General features: G+C 45.0%; 1 protein-coding gene across 10 annotated transcripts in view; it reads left to right on the forward strand.

The window, feature by feature from the left end:
* The window catches only part of SUDS3 (suppressor of defective silencing 3 homolog (S. cerevisiae)), a 62,606-nt gene that overhangs the window by 21,794 nt on the left and 23,795 nt on the right, over positions 1–17,017 (forward strand). For 6 of the 10 annotated variants that reach the window (XR_774794.1, XR_774796.1, XR_774800.1 and 3 more), the window contains exons 12-14: positions 517–617; positions 15,281–15,450; positions 16,704–16,923. Coding sequence is in view for 1 of the 10 variants with exons in the window: in XM_010574359.1 (XP_010572661.1) it covers positions 517–615 (99 nt within the window). In the remaining 9 variants the exon portion in view is untranslated. Of the gene's footprint in view, positions 1–516; positions 4,551–5,547; positions 5,704–6,415; positions 6,617–15,280; positions 15,451–16,703; positions 16,924–17,017 lie in introns of those variants that run through there. The other 4 variants (XR_774802.1, XR_774795.1, XR_774792.1 and 1 more) reach the window with 4 other exon arrangements.

Below are 17,017 nucleotides of genomic sequence, written 5' to 3' on the forward strand. Positions count from 1 at the left end.
GTTTAAAAAAAGAGGCCCTTGTATCTTCAGATACAATTTATTTAATACATTGTGAGAAATGCTTCATTGAACAAAATCAGAATAAGCTTTTCATTTGACTAATAGTTACTTGTCTGGGCAAATCCCAGGGTAGATAATTTTATGATCTGTGGATCTAGAGAGACTTATTCTTGATTAGGTAAAGCTTAATGCCAGAGTTCTGTTGTGAATTGTAGCAGAAGGAAACTTGCTTTCCTGATGATGCTTGGAAAGAGTAATTTTTCTTGATGACTGTCATGAGCAGGAAGTTAAGGTGGTAAAGTTAGAAACCTTACTTCGTTTTCTACTCGGGTTGCAAATGCCTAATGTGGGGAGGGAGAAGGGATTAAGCTAAATCATCTGTGCACCCTGAGTAACAGATGTTCAGATCTGACAATAAGAATACCTGGACTTACTTGTCTGTGTATTGCTTACTGTGGGTTTTCCTTTTTTCTCCCCAATATATCTCCCTGCCCCCTCTTTTTTTCTTTCATGCAGATCTGGGTGAGGAAAACCAGTGACAGCACAAAGATGAGAATCTATCTGGGACAGCTGCAGCGAGGTGTTTTTGTGATTCGTCGACGATCAGCTGCATGACTGTATGCTCTTCCTTGGTCTTTTTTTTTTTTTCTTCTTTTTTTAAACTGATAGTCAAACCTCTAACGGGGAGTGGCAGTCTGTTCACTCATGTTAGCAGCAGAGAACACTGTCATGACCTCTTACGAGACAGTTTGTGGCTGGCCACATAATCCCCAGTAGTCCTTAAATCTTTAGTGATACCCAAGCACTGCCCTGGACTATTTCTGGATTTTGCATCAAGCTTCTGTATGCTTTCTTTATATTTTGGGTGACTATTTAAGAAGACTTTGCATCATACTTTTTTCATCATGGTTTCATGGTGCATAGATGGGACTCGTATGTTGAAAACTGCGTAACATTTATGTTTTGAATCAGACCAATGGAAGAAGCTTTGCTTGTCAAGACCTGAGGTTATTCGTTCTTTCTGGTTTTGTTTTCCTGCAAGGCTTGGGATGTTGGGCAAAAGGAGATTAATCTTGCCAGCTTTCAGCTGCAGCTGAGAGATGCATCTGTAATACCTGGTATTTGGCATCAGCTTTATTGGATGAACTGTTTAAAGACTTGAGCACTGAGGCTTTTTTAAGAAAGTGTGAACAGCTTAGAAACTGCTGAAAATCCAGTTGATTTTAATGTAGTTAAGCAGTCACATGTGGTTAATCAGAAGCTTCCGTTTCTCTTCACATTAAAAAACCCTTCAATGAACAAGCAAAGAGTATATCTATTTGCTGAAGTAGTTTCCTGAAATAGGCGGAAGAGTATAAACCAAAGGATGGATTAACTGGACTTTGCAGGTAGAGAGACTATATGAACTATATGTATGAGTATAACCACTCATATGTGTAGAGACATGAAAGGTAAATTTCATTTTCTTTACTGAAGCTTAGAGTAACAGGTCATGCTGGAATCCTGCTGACAGAAGATACAGGATCTGTTGTATCTTCCAAAGAAGTCTGGTACAGAGTAGAAAGCAGCATTGACGTGCTTTTAGTGTATAGCTGAAACCTTCATTCCCTAAAATGTCATGCAAAGGTTTCCCTTTGTAGGGTATTTTAATTAATGGAGATAATGCTGGGTTTCTACACTTGCCTTCCAGTAGCACAAGTGAAAATGCTTAAGTGATGATATTAATGTACTCCTTTCCAAGATGTTTAAAGATCTGACTCTGGCATTCCTTTACTGTTCCCAGTCTTCTGCTGATGGCTGAAACCACCAATACCATGTGTGACTGCATTGGCATGAACTACACAGTGCACTGGCAATGCTGTCAGATCTTTGCCTTTTGTGCAAAAGAACTTTGTGCTCCTTTTGATTACTGGACAAGAAATTGTAATTTCTGCCTTTATCAGTATGTGTCACTTTGAGGCATCTTTTGTTTTTGCTTTTGAACTGCCTTCTTGTTCAGCATCAGTCTAGCCTTTCTTTCATATCTGGATAAATGGAGTATTTTAAATGACTGTTTCCATTTCTTTTACTTACTGCAGTTGGGTGGCAGTCACATCCCAATAACTGATGTATGTATGTGGATCTGGAGTGGAGTGTTATGGCTGAATTTCTGATGTGTTGCCTTTGTGGCTGAGAGACCTGTTTTTACTGTGTTTAGAGTTTCAACTGGATCTGGAGCTTTGGCGAGGAAAGGAGAGGGTGTTTGTTTCCCACCCCTTGAAAATGTGCCATCTTTGCTGCAGTGTTAGTCAGGTGGAAAGCAGCAGGCTGTATTTTGTCAAGTTAACAGCATACTTAATATAACTTAGCATTCTCTGCACGTGTGACAGGTTTTTAATAAGGTGATGATGTACCAAGCAGGATTTGTCACTGAGCCTTAAAATGAACATCGTAGTTCTTATAATAAAAAGTGCTGAGTAAATAGCAGGATTTATTTCCTACCTATATCGTTTTATCAATATATATGTTTGTGGAAATAGGTGGTAACTTTGGTTCAGTTTTGGGGAGATAGCTTGCCAACCTGCTAACAGCAGATGATCTCTCTGCTGCTGTGATGTTACCTGTTTTGGGGTAACTTTAAAGGCATTGGTAGAAGTGTGGAAGTGCAGCAGCTCTCTTAGAGCCAGGCCTGGTATAGGTGCACATTGTGTAAGCTTAATTTTATAGCTTTGATACCACATCTTAATCTCAATCAACAACATCTGCTCACCATCCCTGTTCCTTGGCAGAAGGGGGGGAAAGAATAGCTGCTCTTGCAGCCAAAAGCCTGTCTTCCCATTGGCTGTGGTCTTATATTGCGGGGGGTAGGGAGGGTGTTGCGGGGGGGTGATGGGATGGGACACGCATTTCTAGTTCGCAGCCTACTCAAAATTTGAAGAGTCTTCTGGACGCGAATACCTGTGGGACTGTTGCACCATTTCCCTCTTCTGTAACCCCCCTGTGGACACTCTGCTGTGCTGAAAAGGTTACTGTTATCATAAGGAGTCATCTTGTGTTGGTGCAGATAATCAAGGTGCGTAGCCTTGGACTGCAAGTTCTAGTAGTGAAAAACAAACTAAGAATGAGGACAGGGAGCAGCCAGGGTGGGAAGGAAGAAATTTAAGTGTACTGTTGTATTGACTGGGGAGATGGATTACATAAACTGATACTGATTCAGGGCAGTGCTTCAGCAGGGAAGTTCCCAAAACTCAATCTCAAACTCCTACTCTACTCTTTCACGCAAGTCTTGGATCTTCAAGGAGGATGTGTGAGGTTTCTACAACTTCCTTCTGTCAGAGTTCCTTGCCCAGTGCTCCTGGATCAACCTGTGAACTGTAGTTTCTGCTTTTGACAGTCCTGAGTGTGGCCTTGTAGCCCTGTGTGCTCAAATTTAACTACTACACTGAAGGTATTTTCTTTTAAGGCTACTTCATCCTTAGTTTCTTACTTTAATGAAATTAAAGTCTTTCTTGCCTTAGTTGATCACCATAAAATGTAGATTTATCTCCTCTAACAAAGTACATGAATATTGTATCCTGTTTTCTCAAGCAGGCTCTTCTGTAATGGCCTGTGCCGTTTACAAGGCTGGAAATGATAAAAATGCAGTGCCTTGTTGTGCACTCAGGGAAGCAGTACATTTTTTAATCCTAGAAGGATGCTCAAAATGTGTTATGGCGAGGATGACGCATGTGGAGATCAAGAGTATAGACATCAGCTGTAGAAATGAAGATTTCCTGCCACTGGTTGGAAAAATAGAGACAAGTTACTCAAGGAGATGGACAAGGTCTTGCTTAAATTCTAAGAGAAAATTGGCTTTTCTGTCTGCTATTTGCCTGTCTAACATCAGTCTCTTGAAGAATTCAAACCCTCAGTGAACAGAAATGGCTTTGCTACAGGTATGAAAAGATTTAATCCTCATGAACAGCATTTAAAGTAAATTTAAGAAATGGTTTTAACTCCCAGTTACAGTAATTTTAAAGAAAGGTGAACATTCTGCCAAAAGTAGACTTTTTTTGAGGGTTAAACTGTAGTTGGCTGTTAACTCATATTAAGCATTTTTTTTCATTGGCTTGAGAAACGGACTGTGATGGTTGATCAAGTGCAAAATGAAAAAGATTCTCCCCCTGCACCCTTCCCCGCCATTAGATGTTGAAATGGACAGGAAGCCAGATGAGTGAACCAACTTCCAGTGGCTTTTTGACATCATACTCACTGAAAGGTTTCAAAAGAGGCTTTTTCCTAGAATGAATGCTAATAAAATAAATTGTCTTTTTTAGCTCATGTGCTTTGTCTGGAATTTTGTAAAGAGACAAAGTAATTTAACAACAGAAGTCTTGATTGTTAGTAGTTTCTTGTACATTCCCAGGCCACTTATGAAAATACAGCCTAAAAGAGCAAGAAATTGCTTTGACCTTTGTGAATAACTGAGGTCCTTCCTCTTTCAGAAAAAGAAAAATTAACACACCTTTTAGGTTCTTGTTCCACAGAAGTAAACAGCAAATGCTAAATGATTAAGAAAATCTGAATGGGTGTTTAAGGTTTGCTGTTAATCAGTTTTAGTTTGTCCAATTCTAAAAAGATCTATTAAACTATTTAGAAAACAAAAGAATGAGTATTTCCATTTTTCTATGGTTTATTGAAAACCCATTGTTACTGGAACTTCACATTTCATTCAGTTAAAGAATTCCACTATTTTAATGCTGTGCTGAATTTGGGAAACACCTTTAACACTTATCATTAGCTCAAATTTGGGATGCCCAAGTGTATCTCATAATATACAGTGGAGTCAATGCTGGTATTTAGATTCTTCCTTTTTATGCATGAATGCTTTTCTCTGAAATATTCTTGATTTTGGTTTAGTTAATAAATGTGCGTAAAGAACAGTTTGGATTTATATTACTTCACCGAGAGCCAAAAAACACCACAAAAGGGTTTGGGGGTTTTTTTCCCTCTGATCAGATGTTAAGGAATAGGTGGAGGCAAGAGTGGCTCAGAAACCTTGTCCCCTGGGACCAAAGTTTAAATAACATTTAGGTGACAAAAGACATAAATGTAAAATGTTTTCAATGGTGTATATATAAGCAGGATGGGTGTCTAAACTTCCTTCACATAAATGAGACACTGAACAGCAATACAGGAAGAGTTATTCATCCTTCGGTTCTAAAATAGCAATGCTTTGAGCAAAGCCAGTAATTTTTAGGGGTTTGGAACAAAGAGATCTAAGCCCCTAAAAACAGCTACTGATTTATTTAATCAATCTTAAATTTGAAATCTATCAGTTGTCCCATATGCCTAAGGTAGCTTTGTCATTTTTCATTTAGTTCTAATTTGTATCCACGTTTTCTGCCCCAAATCTTTTCATTTCACTTTATTAATGTTCCTTATTTTTGAGTGAGGATTCTTTTGACAGTGATGATTGCCTGCAGATCTCTGCTATTTGAATGGCTATCCCAGTTAATGAAAGCTAATGATCTTTAATGAAAATAAAACAAACGCACATCAACGTTAAAATTGGTGTCTTAAATCAAGGTTTCTGCTTGGTGGGTTAAATCCTGTTTGGAATTGGTGACTGAAAGGTGTCAAAGTGAACAGATTGATTGCACTGACTGAGCATGGGTTTGGAGAGTGGTTGGCTCAGGACACATGGACATAACTCCATGTCTGCTTGCTTCATAAAATTAAAAGGTAGGTGGAGTTTTTTGTGGGTTTGTTTGTTTTGGTTTGGTTTGGTTTTTTTCAGGGAGGTAGTGGATGTCTGACAAAATAATTGATTTCCGTTGAAACAAATAGTTGAAGGTAGCTGCTGATCGTGTCAGCATACTGAAGAATTATTCATTTGGGGGAAGAAATATCCTTTTGCCCATGAACTAGGTTTTAGTAACGGTATGTAACAGTCACATGAATATTTTTTTTCTAATGTGATTAGGAAGCAATGTTCCAAACCTCATACATCATGAGGCATCAGGTAATGGGGAAAACTCTGAATACTAATGATACTAAATCACGTAACACAGTTGCACAAAATTAATATAAACACGCAAGGCAAATATTCTAATAAGGATTTCTGTGGTATTAAAAAAATCTCATCCATTGAAATTGGGAATTACTAAAACCCTTGGTTTAAGACTGTCTGAAGACCATAAGACATGGCAGAAGAGTTTCACACGTAACTTGGGACCCAGGGATGCATGCTCTGTAATAGTATTTCAGCACTGAAGTATTGGTTAGGTCTCATTTTGTACCAAATATGAAGTTCTGCGGTTCAGGAAAGAGAAATAATGTGGCGAAGCTGGCAGGACAGTTGCCAGCCCTGGCTGAGGCTATCGGTCTTGTTCACCCCTAATAGAATTCAACACTATTGATTTGTTTCCTCTTTCATTGAAATAACTATTTTGAGGAGAGCTTTGAAAGTCTGGGCAAAACACAGAAATAAAGTGTCTGTCCTCTGGTCTGTGCCTGAAGATGGAAAAACATCATCCCAAGGAAGGGACAATTGGCCGGCAATCCAATGAGTGGCTCTGCCGCAGCGAGGCTTTGCTTGCTGAGGATTTCATCCATATGACAAGATATAGGTGTTTGCTTGTCCTTCCCAGCCGCTGTGAAGATGAGTATTTGGCAGAAATTGTGGGATGCAGAGCTGCAGTGTTGGTGCTTTCTTCCCTGGACCACTGCTGTGGTGTGTCTGGGCCAGGGAGGTCCGGCTTGTGGGAAGACCGATGGGTGAGCTGTTCTTGGAGGGAATGGCTGGGATTAGTGTAGGGAGGAGTTTCTAGAGCATTTAGCCAAGGTTTGGCACCTCTCTGTTCCAAGGCTGACTTTCTCGAAGAAGTCTAAGGGTTTAAGTTGGTCTGAAGTACTTTGAGAGCCGAAGGGAGCGTGAAGGATTCAGCAGCACGTGTTCTGGACTGCCTTGTCGCAGTGTCTTCTGCACATGCCTGCCCTCTGCTACCCGAATACAAAAGACCTTGGGGAACATATCAACAGAATTACTTTGTAGTGGATGCGAACAACCTTAAATACTGGCTGTAGCCTTCACAAGGCATGCCAGTTCCTGTTTACTGTTTGATGTAACTAAAGGTATTAATCTGCAAAACCTCTGAGCTTTTTTTTTTTTTTTTTGAGGGTTTTTCCCTTTCCATCAGGGTGCCTGACAGGTATTCCATCTCGATTACGCCTGAGCTCTTTGTTGTATCTGTCATATTCCTGGGCTGAATGACAGAGCGGTAAGGTGCTTCTGATGGGTGCATTTCCCACCTGTGTAACGGGGATCTAATTAATGGATACAGCCAGTCAACTGCGCAGAGGCACAAGCCCAGAAGAGGCAGTTGTCTTCTCGCTCTTTCAGCCAACTGATTGTGCCTTTTTACAGCACCCTGTTTCAAAGTTGTTGTTGCATATTAAATTTTGAGGCGTTGCTACTTTTTTTTTTCCTGTTAATTTATTATAGTGAGCATTTTCACTGCTTCTCCATCTTTTTGTTGATAAATACCTTGTCGAACTAGTGCGGTGTCTCAGATGAAGAAGAACGTGGTGTGTGGCCAGGCGGGTTCTGTGTACTTGGTTTATCACTGGGGATTGCAGGATGTGATCCCTCTGACCAAGGAGGTCTCATGGTCCTATGACCCTGTCTGTTGCTTGTGCCTTGCTACAGTATTCTCCAACAGAATCACAAAAACGCAGTTATTGTTTATCTGAAAGTGCTTGCTTAACTCACCCCACTTCCCCCGAGTAGTTTTTTAGTGAGCAGGTTTGTCTCTTGAATGCCTGCCGATGCCCCTCCTGTCATGGGGTGCTGTGAAGTTTGGTGAGGGTGATTTGTGCCTGCCTGCTTGCTCGCTGGGTGCTCAACCCAGCCGTCATCATCAGAGCATGCGGAAAGCCTTGCTTTTCTTCCAAGAAGGGGCTTGTTACCTTCTGTGTTTTTTCAGGACGAGCTGCCCTCTCTAGCTCCTGACAAGGCTCTTGAGGTGCCACTTAGTGCTCGAGCTAAATGCCCGAGTCTTCTGGGATGTTATTACAAAGGAAACGAAACGCTACAGCATGGTGTCAGTGCCGCTCCTGCGCTATTAACTGGTTTAATGAGCCTCTTAAATTGTTTTGGGGAAGACCTCTGTCTCCTGCACGACCTTATTGTCCCTGTTTACTGTCTTGTTACGTGGCTGGGCTGACGGAGCGGTGGCGGTGCTGGAAGCGGAGCAGCCTGCTGTGAGCACCGGCACGGTGGTCTTTCCCTTCCCGAGGGGAAAGCTGAAGGCTGCGGCTCGGCCGCGTGGTGCCTGCACGTGACGGTGGGTGTTTTGGAGGCAGAAGGCTCCTCGGGCCCGTGACAGCGTGGAGGCAAGTATCCACGAAGCTGTTTGCATTAGGGAAAAGGGTTTCCTTTGCTCGCTCGATGGAGTTGATTAGCGCTGAGATCCTGCGTTCTCCTGCAGGGCTCTCAATCTGCACCTCGCTCAGGTGAACCTGCGTGTTTCGTTCTCCTCACCCCATGTACTTTGCTCACCCTGCTGCCATCCGCTCGCATTTCCAATTTCACACCAACGTGCTCCTGATGTATTTATAAATGAACTCTCTTATGTCAATCCACTAAAAAGCAACCAAATATGTTCTAGAGAAGTATTTTTCTCCTCCTTCTCCTGTTGTCCCCTGTTGCTGTGGCAATCTTGACTGCTGCTGAGCAGAGCGGGTGGGAGAAGCCAACGTCAGTGCAAGAGCATCCTGCTTTCCCACATGGTCAGTGCTGTGAAGGGCATCCAGTGCCTGCTGCTGCCTGTCTTGGCAGTGATTTTACCCCTATAGTGTTTTTGATATGCAAATCTCGAAGGTTTCTACAGAGAGAAGTAAGTAAGAACATACTTGATTACTCAGCTGGGGAGGCTGAGGAATAGGGGTGCAGCGATCTGCCAAAGACTGAGCACTGTGTCTGTTATTCAGATAGAAATGCCCTTCTCCTTCCTTAGCTTAGCTTATACTCTGGGCTTTAGGGCAACTTAATCTTCCTCAAAGTTTTGCTCTAGGGCTTCAGCTATGTCAGAACTTCATCTATACCTCTCCGCACATAATCTCTTCTTCAGCATTACCCTCTTGTCTCTTCTCCATCCAGCTGGACAGGCTGAGGCTTAGTCCAGGATGGGTGACCAGATGAATTCTGGATAATGAGTTACTGCTAATCAGCTACATTTGGTAGTTGACTGTGAGAAGCTGGTTGCAAATCTCAAGTAAAAATGTGTTAGCATAAACTATTGGAAGAGAGCGTGTTTTCCTTTGCAGTAGGTGGAGAACATGGGGATGGTCTGTTAATCAGATCTGTCAGTGATCAGCTGACAGATGGCAAGTTGCTGGGGATAATTAATCATTTGCTCGTGCAGGATGTTGAGTATGGAATGACGGTGCCTGTGAAGATTCTACCAGAAGGGTTTTGTGTGAGACAGCTCAGAGGACCTGAGCTCCCTGGAAAGGAGGATCTCTCCCTCCAAGCTGGAACTCACTAGCTAGAGGCAATTAAGTTCATCTTGCTGGGGATCATGGGCTTTCTGCCTACAACCTTTGGCTTTCCCAGGGCATCATGGAGCTAAAGGCTTGCAAAAGCAAGGAAGAAAAGCTGACTGACATCTGTGGGCTTTGATCTGCTGTGAAGGCTTTCTGCTTCCAGCTTGGGGAGAGGGGGAATGTATTAAAAAAAAAAAAAAAAAAAAATGTTGTAGGTCTCGTCTGTTGGGATCACTGAAGTAAGGAGCAAGTCCCTCAACTGAATTTTCTCCCTAGGAAAGAATGAACTGCTGTGAATGAGCACCAGCTGAATGATGTGAATCCAATGGCCGGTGTCACCGAGGAGCTGAGCATCCTCTCTGGGTCTGCGCTGCCTGCAGGGCTGTCTGCTATTTTGAGAGAAGGAAACACGGCAAAGGTGGTGTTTGCAGGCAGCGCTCGCTCTCCCGGTGCACCTCAAGCTCTGGGGCTGAGGGTAGAGGTAAAGCAACCTCTGTGTCTTTCTTGTAATGCTTTTCTCTGTATCTGTTCTCAAAATCCTCCTTTCCAAAGGCAGCTGTCTCAGCAGGGAGGGTGAAGCACAAATAGCCACCGTGCTGGCTGGCTGAGGCTGATCGATGAGTGGAAACCCCTCCCTTCCTCTAGACTTTGAGGACTCCGTGTACAATTTAAAGTGGGGGGGAGAAAAGGCATCTGTACCAAGGATTTGTCAGGCTTGTTCCTGGCAGATAAGTTGCTTTTATTGAGTGGTTTGACGTGCAATTCCATGCAGCATATAGATGTTTGTCTAATGTTTACTTAGAGGGAGAGATTTTCTAGCCATCCTAAAAATTAAACTTTGTGTAATGGTGCTTTTGCTTGGGGAAAATGAGTGTGAAGGTGCTGTCAAAATGTCAGTCTTGTCTGGAACCAGGGTCCTGAAGAAGACAAGTGGCATTCGTGTGTTTGAGGATGTTTCATTTAGAAGAAATGAAGTCCTCAGCCTTTTGGGGACCCAGTTAATTGACCTGAAGAGGTACAAAGCCCAGAAGGGAGACGCTGTTGGCAGCTGGGAAGGCAGAGACACTTGCAGAGGGAGAGGGTCAGAATAGGTTATTTCTACTGTAAAATGACATCAGAAGGATGTGAAGAATTGTTCCGAAATTACATTCCTTAACCTGAATCATTTTAGGGGAGTCGCTTTTATATGGTAAGACTAGGTGGTTTGCTTCTAGATGAGAAAGGGGCGTGGGTCTGAGTTTTAATTTCAAAGGTGTTCAAGGAAAGAAACACACCATCCGCTGCTCAGAATCATCATGCAGGTTTACAGGACCACAGAAATGAATAATGAAAAAAGTCAGGAGGCTTCTTGCAGCTTCCAGATTTGTAAGGCTGCAAGTCAGCACACTGTCTCTCCTCTCTGAAAGAAACTCTTGCTGAGAAAATGCCTCCTTGCAGAACCTGAAACTGTGGTTCCTTTACACCATTTTTTTTTTTTTTTTTCTTCCCTTGCAGGGACAGGGTATTTGAATGCAGATGTGTTTTCTGCATGAGACACTGGACATGGCGTTCCTCTTGATAACTTCATTTTGGTATTAAAATAATTTTCCAGATAATGCTGTTTCTCTTCTGAAGGCTTCCAAGCTTTTACAACAGCAGAGTAATTATTCCAATTATGAGGAAATTGAGGCAGGGGACTGCGGTTGCCGCAGCCTGTGCTCAGCACTGCTGGCAGAAGCTTGTTGCTTGTCCCAACTTTCCAATAAGCAAATAAAACTACATCTGTTAATTGCCCTTCCTTTGCAAAATCCACTCATTTCATAAACACTAATGCCGAATTGTGTAACAACGGGCTAAGAGGGTGAGTCAATGTTGTTCGCGTTGAGGTTTGCCCTTGTAAATACAGATGCTTGCTGGAGACCTGTTGTTGGTGTCAGGGGTTGGTACAAACAGTGTTTACAGTTTGCTTTTTCAGGGGGAGCTTTGTATTGTAGGGATTTTTTTTGGCCTTGGACCCCTTCTCTTCTGCCACAAGCTTAACAAGATCCTTTGTCATTCTCCAGGGAAGCTTTCAAACTCACCACTGTGGTTTTGAATTGGCTTTAAATAAAAGGTGTTGTGCTTCTGAAGTGCCCTGCCCAAGGGCTCTAGAGCACTCCACGTGCAATCCAAACAGCCAGCAGACAAAGCCATTAAATGTGAAGTGCCTATGCGTGATTACCTGGCAGAAAGCTGTAGAAAAGTGTTTGCAGCGAGTCCCACAGGAATAGGCTTTGTCTGAAAAACCACCCTCAGCAGGTGATAACTCTGTTGGAAAAAGTCAAGGTAGGTCTTGTTGATTCATCAAGGTGGGTGGCTTAGTCCTTCGTTTCAGTGTAGAGCAAAAGAGGTAGGAAGAAGCAGAAATGAGATTAGGGAGGTGGGAGGAAGACCTTTTAAATGGGCTTCTGTGTTTTCCCCTTCTGCCAAGGCATTGTCTCCGTGCATGGTGGATCTAAGCCACTCGAATTTCCAGCTTGCGTGACTAATGGCCTTGTATCTTATATCCTGAAAGCAGAAATATAGCCTTGAGAAGTCAGATCTAATTTCTTCAGTTACATTTGCAGAGTGAAAGCCCCTAAGTGTAACAACTCCTATAGTGCCTCTAAGCTCCTCCAGCCTCTGTCTCCTGGCATCTCTTCAATTCTGAACACGTAGCTTCATTTTACCTCTTAGTACCACACCAGCTGGAACAGCTTCTTCCAGGGTGGGGAGTCTTGTGTGCATGCTCGAGCGAGTGAGGAGAGTGCTTGGAGATGAATGTGTAGTTCCCTCCTGTGGCTTAGAAGGCTATATCTATATTTTTAGGCTTTTTTTTTCTTTCCCCATCTTATTGAGGTAGGAAGGGAAGATTATGGCACTTGATGATTTAATCAACATAATCTCCAGATAAAACATGCTTATGTTACACTACTGGGAGATATTAATTTATGCTGGCTTGCTTCTCCTAAGGTAAATTAAATCATTAGTTTTAAGACTGGATTAGGTGCACATGTCCCTTGCCTCTTAAAAAGGCAGTTCAGTAGTTCTTAAAAGCTTCTTGGCTTGGCGTTTCTTGGGAATCATCAAATACCTTCAGCACAGGTGTCATGAAAAGTGGAACTGGGATGCAATGCTTAAAGGTGCAACCACCAGCTCTGTAGCAGTAGTAGTAAATGCCTCCACGCTGACCTAGGACCTGCTATTGCCTTGTGCCACCTCCTTTACCTGACGGTATTATTTTACCAGCTCATTAATTCAGCGAGAAGATTTTTGCCTCAGGTCTGGGGAACCAGCAATTGCTCCTTTGATCAAACCTGTATCTAGAGCATCTCTCTGTTGATGGAGAACTGAGCTGTTTGGTGCGTTTTTGGAGGAGACCTGGCCAGAGCAAGGTGGTCGGTGTCCACACCCCTCTCCCACTGGAGAGAGCATAAGGACATCCAGGATGATGCGTTGACTTGTGCTTGAAAATACGCCTGAGCAGAGCTGTAGCCCAGATGTTGGGCGACCTTGGAAGTGCCATTAGCACCTCTGAACTGGCTGAAAATTCCCCAAAACGTACAGGTGAAGCTCTGAGTGCACAACAAAAATGAAAAGCAAAAGATCTTTACAGGGATGGGTGGGAGATGTTACAACTCTTTCATAAAGGCAGGGAAACTGAGGCACGGTCTGCCTCTCGCTGGGGAGGGCAGTAGCAGGGCATAGGAGTAAAATTTGGATGCCTGAGGGCAGTGGCCCCTCCTGGAGTCTATTTAGAGCAGATGTGCTGAGCAGAGCCGGTGTGGCTGTTCTTCTGCGGTTCCTTGGAGGAAAGCCTGACGCAGAGATGCTGGCTGCAAGCGTCGAGGTGCCCTGTCTGCTTGGATGGGCAGCAGCTCTGCTGAGGAAACCAGGCCCTGCTGCCGAGACAGACGGGAAGGGCTCCTTGTGACACGGGGGAGGAGAAATGACAGAGGCCCTCACAGCAATTTCAGGGCTATTAAGGATGCGATAATGAGGCATTGCGTGCATCATTTTTCAGCGCTTCGCTCCCCCGCCCCCAGTTCAGCCCCTGCATTAACACTCTCCATCTCAGGAGGACAGCTGGTGCTGTAACTCCGTTTTTTACGCATCTGGGCATCAACAGGGCTGGTGCACGCGTGGGTGGAGGGGGTGAGGAGAGAAGAAGGTGCCTTCCCAGAAAGCTGGCTCAGATCCCCATCAACAGGGAGCAGATGCTCAAGATAACAGGTTTGATCAAAAGAGCAACGGCTGGTCCCCCAGACCTAGGGCAAAACCTTCTTGCTGAATTAATGAGCAGATAAAATAATACTAGCAGGTAAAGGAGGAGACACAAGGTGGAACTTGCCACTGCAGGATTCTCTCCAGCCAGCTATGGGCATCAGGTTATATGGCTGGGGAGAATCTTGTAGAAGATGATCTCAATGCACCTGGGGAAGGGCCGCTATCCATATGCCATTTCCTACGCTTTCCTGGTGCTGTTTTCCTTGGTACCGTCAGTCCTTTGGTCTGATTCTGCATGGCCCATCTCTCGGACGATGAAATCTTCCACCACTTTGCCCCTCTGGATCCCTGGGTCATCTGCTGCGCTGCAGTTCCCGGCTGCGCGGTGGTGGACGTGCTGGTGGCCGCTCTAGAGGAGCAGCTTTGGTGGCTCTCGCGCACCCAGGCTTGCACTGGCAGAAGCAGGCACGCAGGCAGGATTTTCCTACTGGGCAGAGCCGGTTTGCTGCTGGGATGGGTGGATTTCTGATCATTTTTGTTGAGTGGGTTAATATCACCGTGAAGGTCAGAACAAGGTTATAAATCTCGTGGAGGGTACGAAAGCAGTGTTCGGTGGCCTGAGGCAGCTCTCTTGTGTTACAGTGCCGGATGGCAGTGCCTGTGCAAAGAGCAAGTCCTTCTTGCTTCCTGATTTCATTTTTTGCTATTTAAATGTATAGCGGCATTTTTCTGCTTGAATATTTAGAGGTAAGTGTCTCTGTATAGAACATTTAGGGCAGATTTATTGTGTGATGCTCTGGCACTGGGATTAAATGTTAATGCAGGTGTGCTGATACAGTCTGCTTTGAACTGGGCAGCTCCTGGAAGTCTGTAGGCACTTGAGGAATAAAATCAGCTGTGTAACATGGCCCCTTGCCACCCTGTAGATGTGCCTGTTGGCACATTCAGACTCTTCTTCATCCCCACCTCACTGCGGGCACCCTCAAGAGCCGTCCTTGGGGCTGAGCTCTTGATCTTCAACCTGCTGCGATGGAGGACTCCGCCGTTCCTGCGTGATTGTGTATGTCTAACCAGCTTTTCATGGGCTTAGTTTTGGGGGCTGTGCGTTTCCCCTGGGTGATGCCCAGGTGGGGGATGCCTCGCACGAGGCAGATATCGCCTCCCTGCTGCCGTGCCGCGGGTTGGACAGGCAGGCGGCCGTGTTATCAGGAGAGGAGATGAAAAGATCCCCAACTGGTGTTTGTTACTTCTGACTGCAGACATCAAGGATCTGTCACTGGCAGAGCAAAAAGGGAACGATATTATTTTTGGTTTGATCAGGCTGCCTTCCCTCTCCAAGTACTGCAGGCTACAGCGGGGCTCACTAGACACGAGATGCTGCCCAATGCTCGCTCTGATTTACCTTTGCCTTGGTGCAGGTTAGTCACAAGGGAGAGAAGTGCTTTTTTTAATTACAAAGGAAGCATTTGTAGTCTTTCATGCTGGCAGAGACCTGGGGGCGAAGCTGATATGCAAAATGTATTTTGACTTGCTTTAATGTCTCTTTCAGGCTGCTGATGCCTCTCCTGCATCTCCCTGCCAGTCATCTGAGCCTTGTCCTGCAGCTGTGGAGGATCAGGCAGGTCTGGTTTTGGGAGCAGGGACCTCGGTGTCACAGAGGGGTACCACGAGATCTCCGAACTCCAGTCCTCTGGAGCCTGGAGGAGAGAGCCGAAGCAGGTGAATTTAAAAGCTGGAGCAGGAGAGGAGGGAATCCCTCTCTTCCAGGAGGGTAGGCATGCTGCAAGCAGCGCTGGGAGATGCCGGATCCCACAGACGCTGAGCCATTCCCCCTTTCTCCATCCATCCCGCTTCCTAATAGAGAGAGAGATCAAATCAAAGATGACAGGATTATTTATTGAGGTGTTTGTTTGAAGTTGAACGGACGGGAATCACGTTTCAAAACCGTAAGAGAAAGAGCTTTTTAGCTCTCTTCCTTTCTACAAAATAGCAACCGCATCACCGCACGCCACGGGGATGTCAGGGTGAATCTGTTTCACTGACAACAAGATTGTTCTGTCTAGACGGGGAAGCGCTGCTGAACTGAGTCTGCAGAATAATTTAAAGCCAAAATACTTTACAGACATTAAATTTAAAATAAAAACTGCCTTGACACAGATGATGCTTGATGGATAGCTTCTGTGGGGGTGGGATGGCTTTAAGACAGAGCTTGATGGTAGTGATTGACAGATGTCACTCAACGTGACCTGGTGACTGCTGACCTGTCACCTCTCCCAGACAAGTTCTTCCACACGAGTGGGTCCATTGAGGCATCTGGGTAGCCCCGTGGAGCTCAGTGCAGGGCTCCTCTGCAATACTTGGATCTGTCTTGAATTTTGTGGTTCCTAGGCAGCCTGCCCAGCCCTCCCCAGCCCCTCGGTGCCTTATCCCTGCTCTGCTGCCAGCTGCGTGGCCACCCCTCCGCCTGACCGCTGCCGAGGGACGCAGGAGCAGGAATGGTTGTGTGGAGGGGATATGAGCCTTGCATTTGCCATCTGCCTGGAGGGGCTGGCAGCCAGGGCTGTCTGAGGCAGAGAGATGTGGTGGTGCAATTGCAGCCCAGCTGGCATAAGGAATTTACTTTCTTCTGGCGGAAAAAGAAAGATGAAATATTAAAAGCATGGCTCAAAGGCTGGAATATATATGTTGGGGGGGGGGTCCCCTTTCTAAAGAGGGCTTCTGCTCAGAAGTGCTTCAGTGTGGCTCAGAGACAGCAGCTGGTCAGAGCAGGAGGGATGCCAGCCATCAGGAGAGAGCGGGGAGTGGGGCTGAAGTAAGGGAGGAAGAAGAGGCATGTCTTGGGTGGGCTGATCTCGGGGCTCAGGGTGAACACTGACACTTCAACTCTACCATAGCCTTTAGGACATGTGCTTTAGTCTCGTTTGGCTCCTGTTCAATGGCAGGAAATAAAAACTCTTTTCTTGTCTCTGTAGATGAGGGCAGTGCTCCTCTGGAGTGGGACGACACCTTCCTGCTGACCGCTGCCCTTGGGTTAGGGAGGATGCAAGACGGGAGGAGCAGAGGGCTCAGCCAAGGCATCTGTCGGCTCCTTCTGGAGAAGTCTTGATGGCTCCCAACTTACCACTTCTGGCATCCTGGTGAGTGAGCCCAAGTGTCCCCAAGAGTCCCTGATGACTTTCTGAAGTGATGACGGTACAAGGTTTCTCCCAGGGCCAAGCTATTCCATTTGCTTCTGCTGATGAACTTAGGGGTGGGCTGTCAAGGGAGAGAGCATGGCTGTCAAGCA

Source organism: Haliaeetus leucocephalus, unplaced genomic scaffold (genome assembly GCF_000737465.1).
Source record: "Haliaeetus leucocephalus isolate CR32 unplaced genomic scaffold, Haliaeetus_leucocephalus-4.0 Scaffold13, whole genome shotgun sequence".
NCBI lineage: Eukaryota > Metazoa > Chordata > Aves > Accipitriformes > Accipitridae > Haliaeetus > Haliaeetus leucocephalus.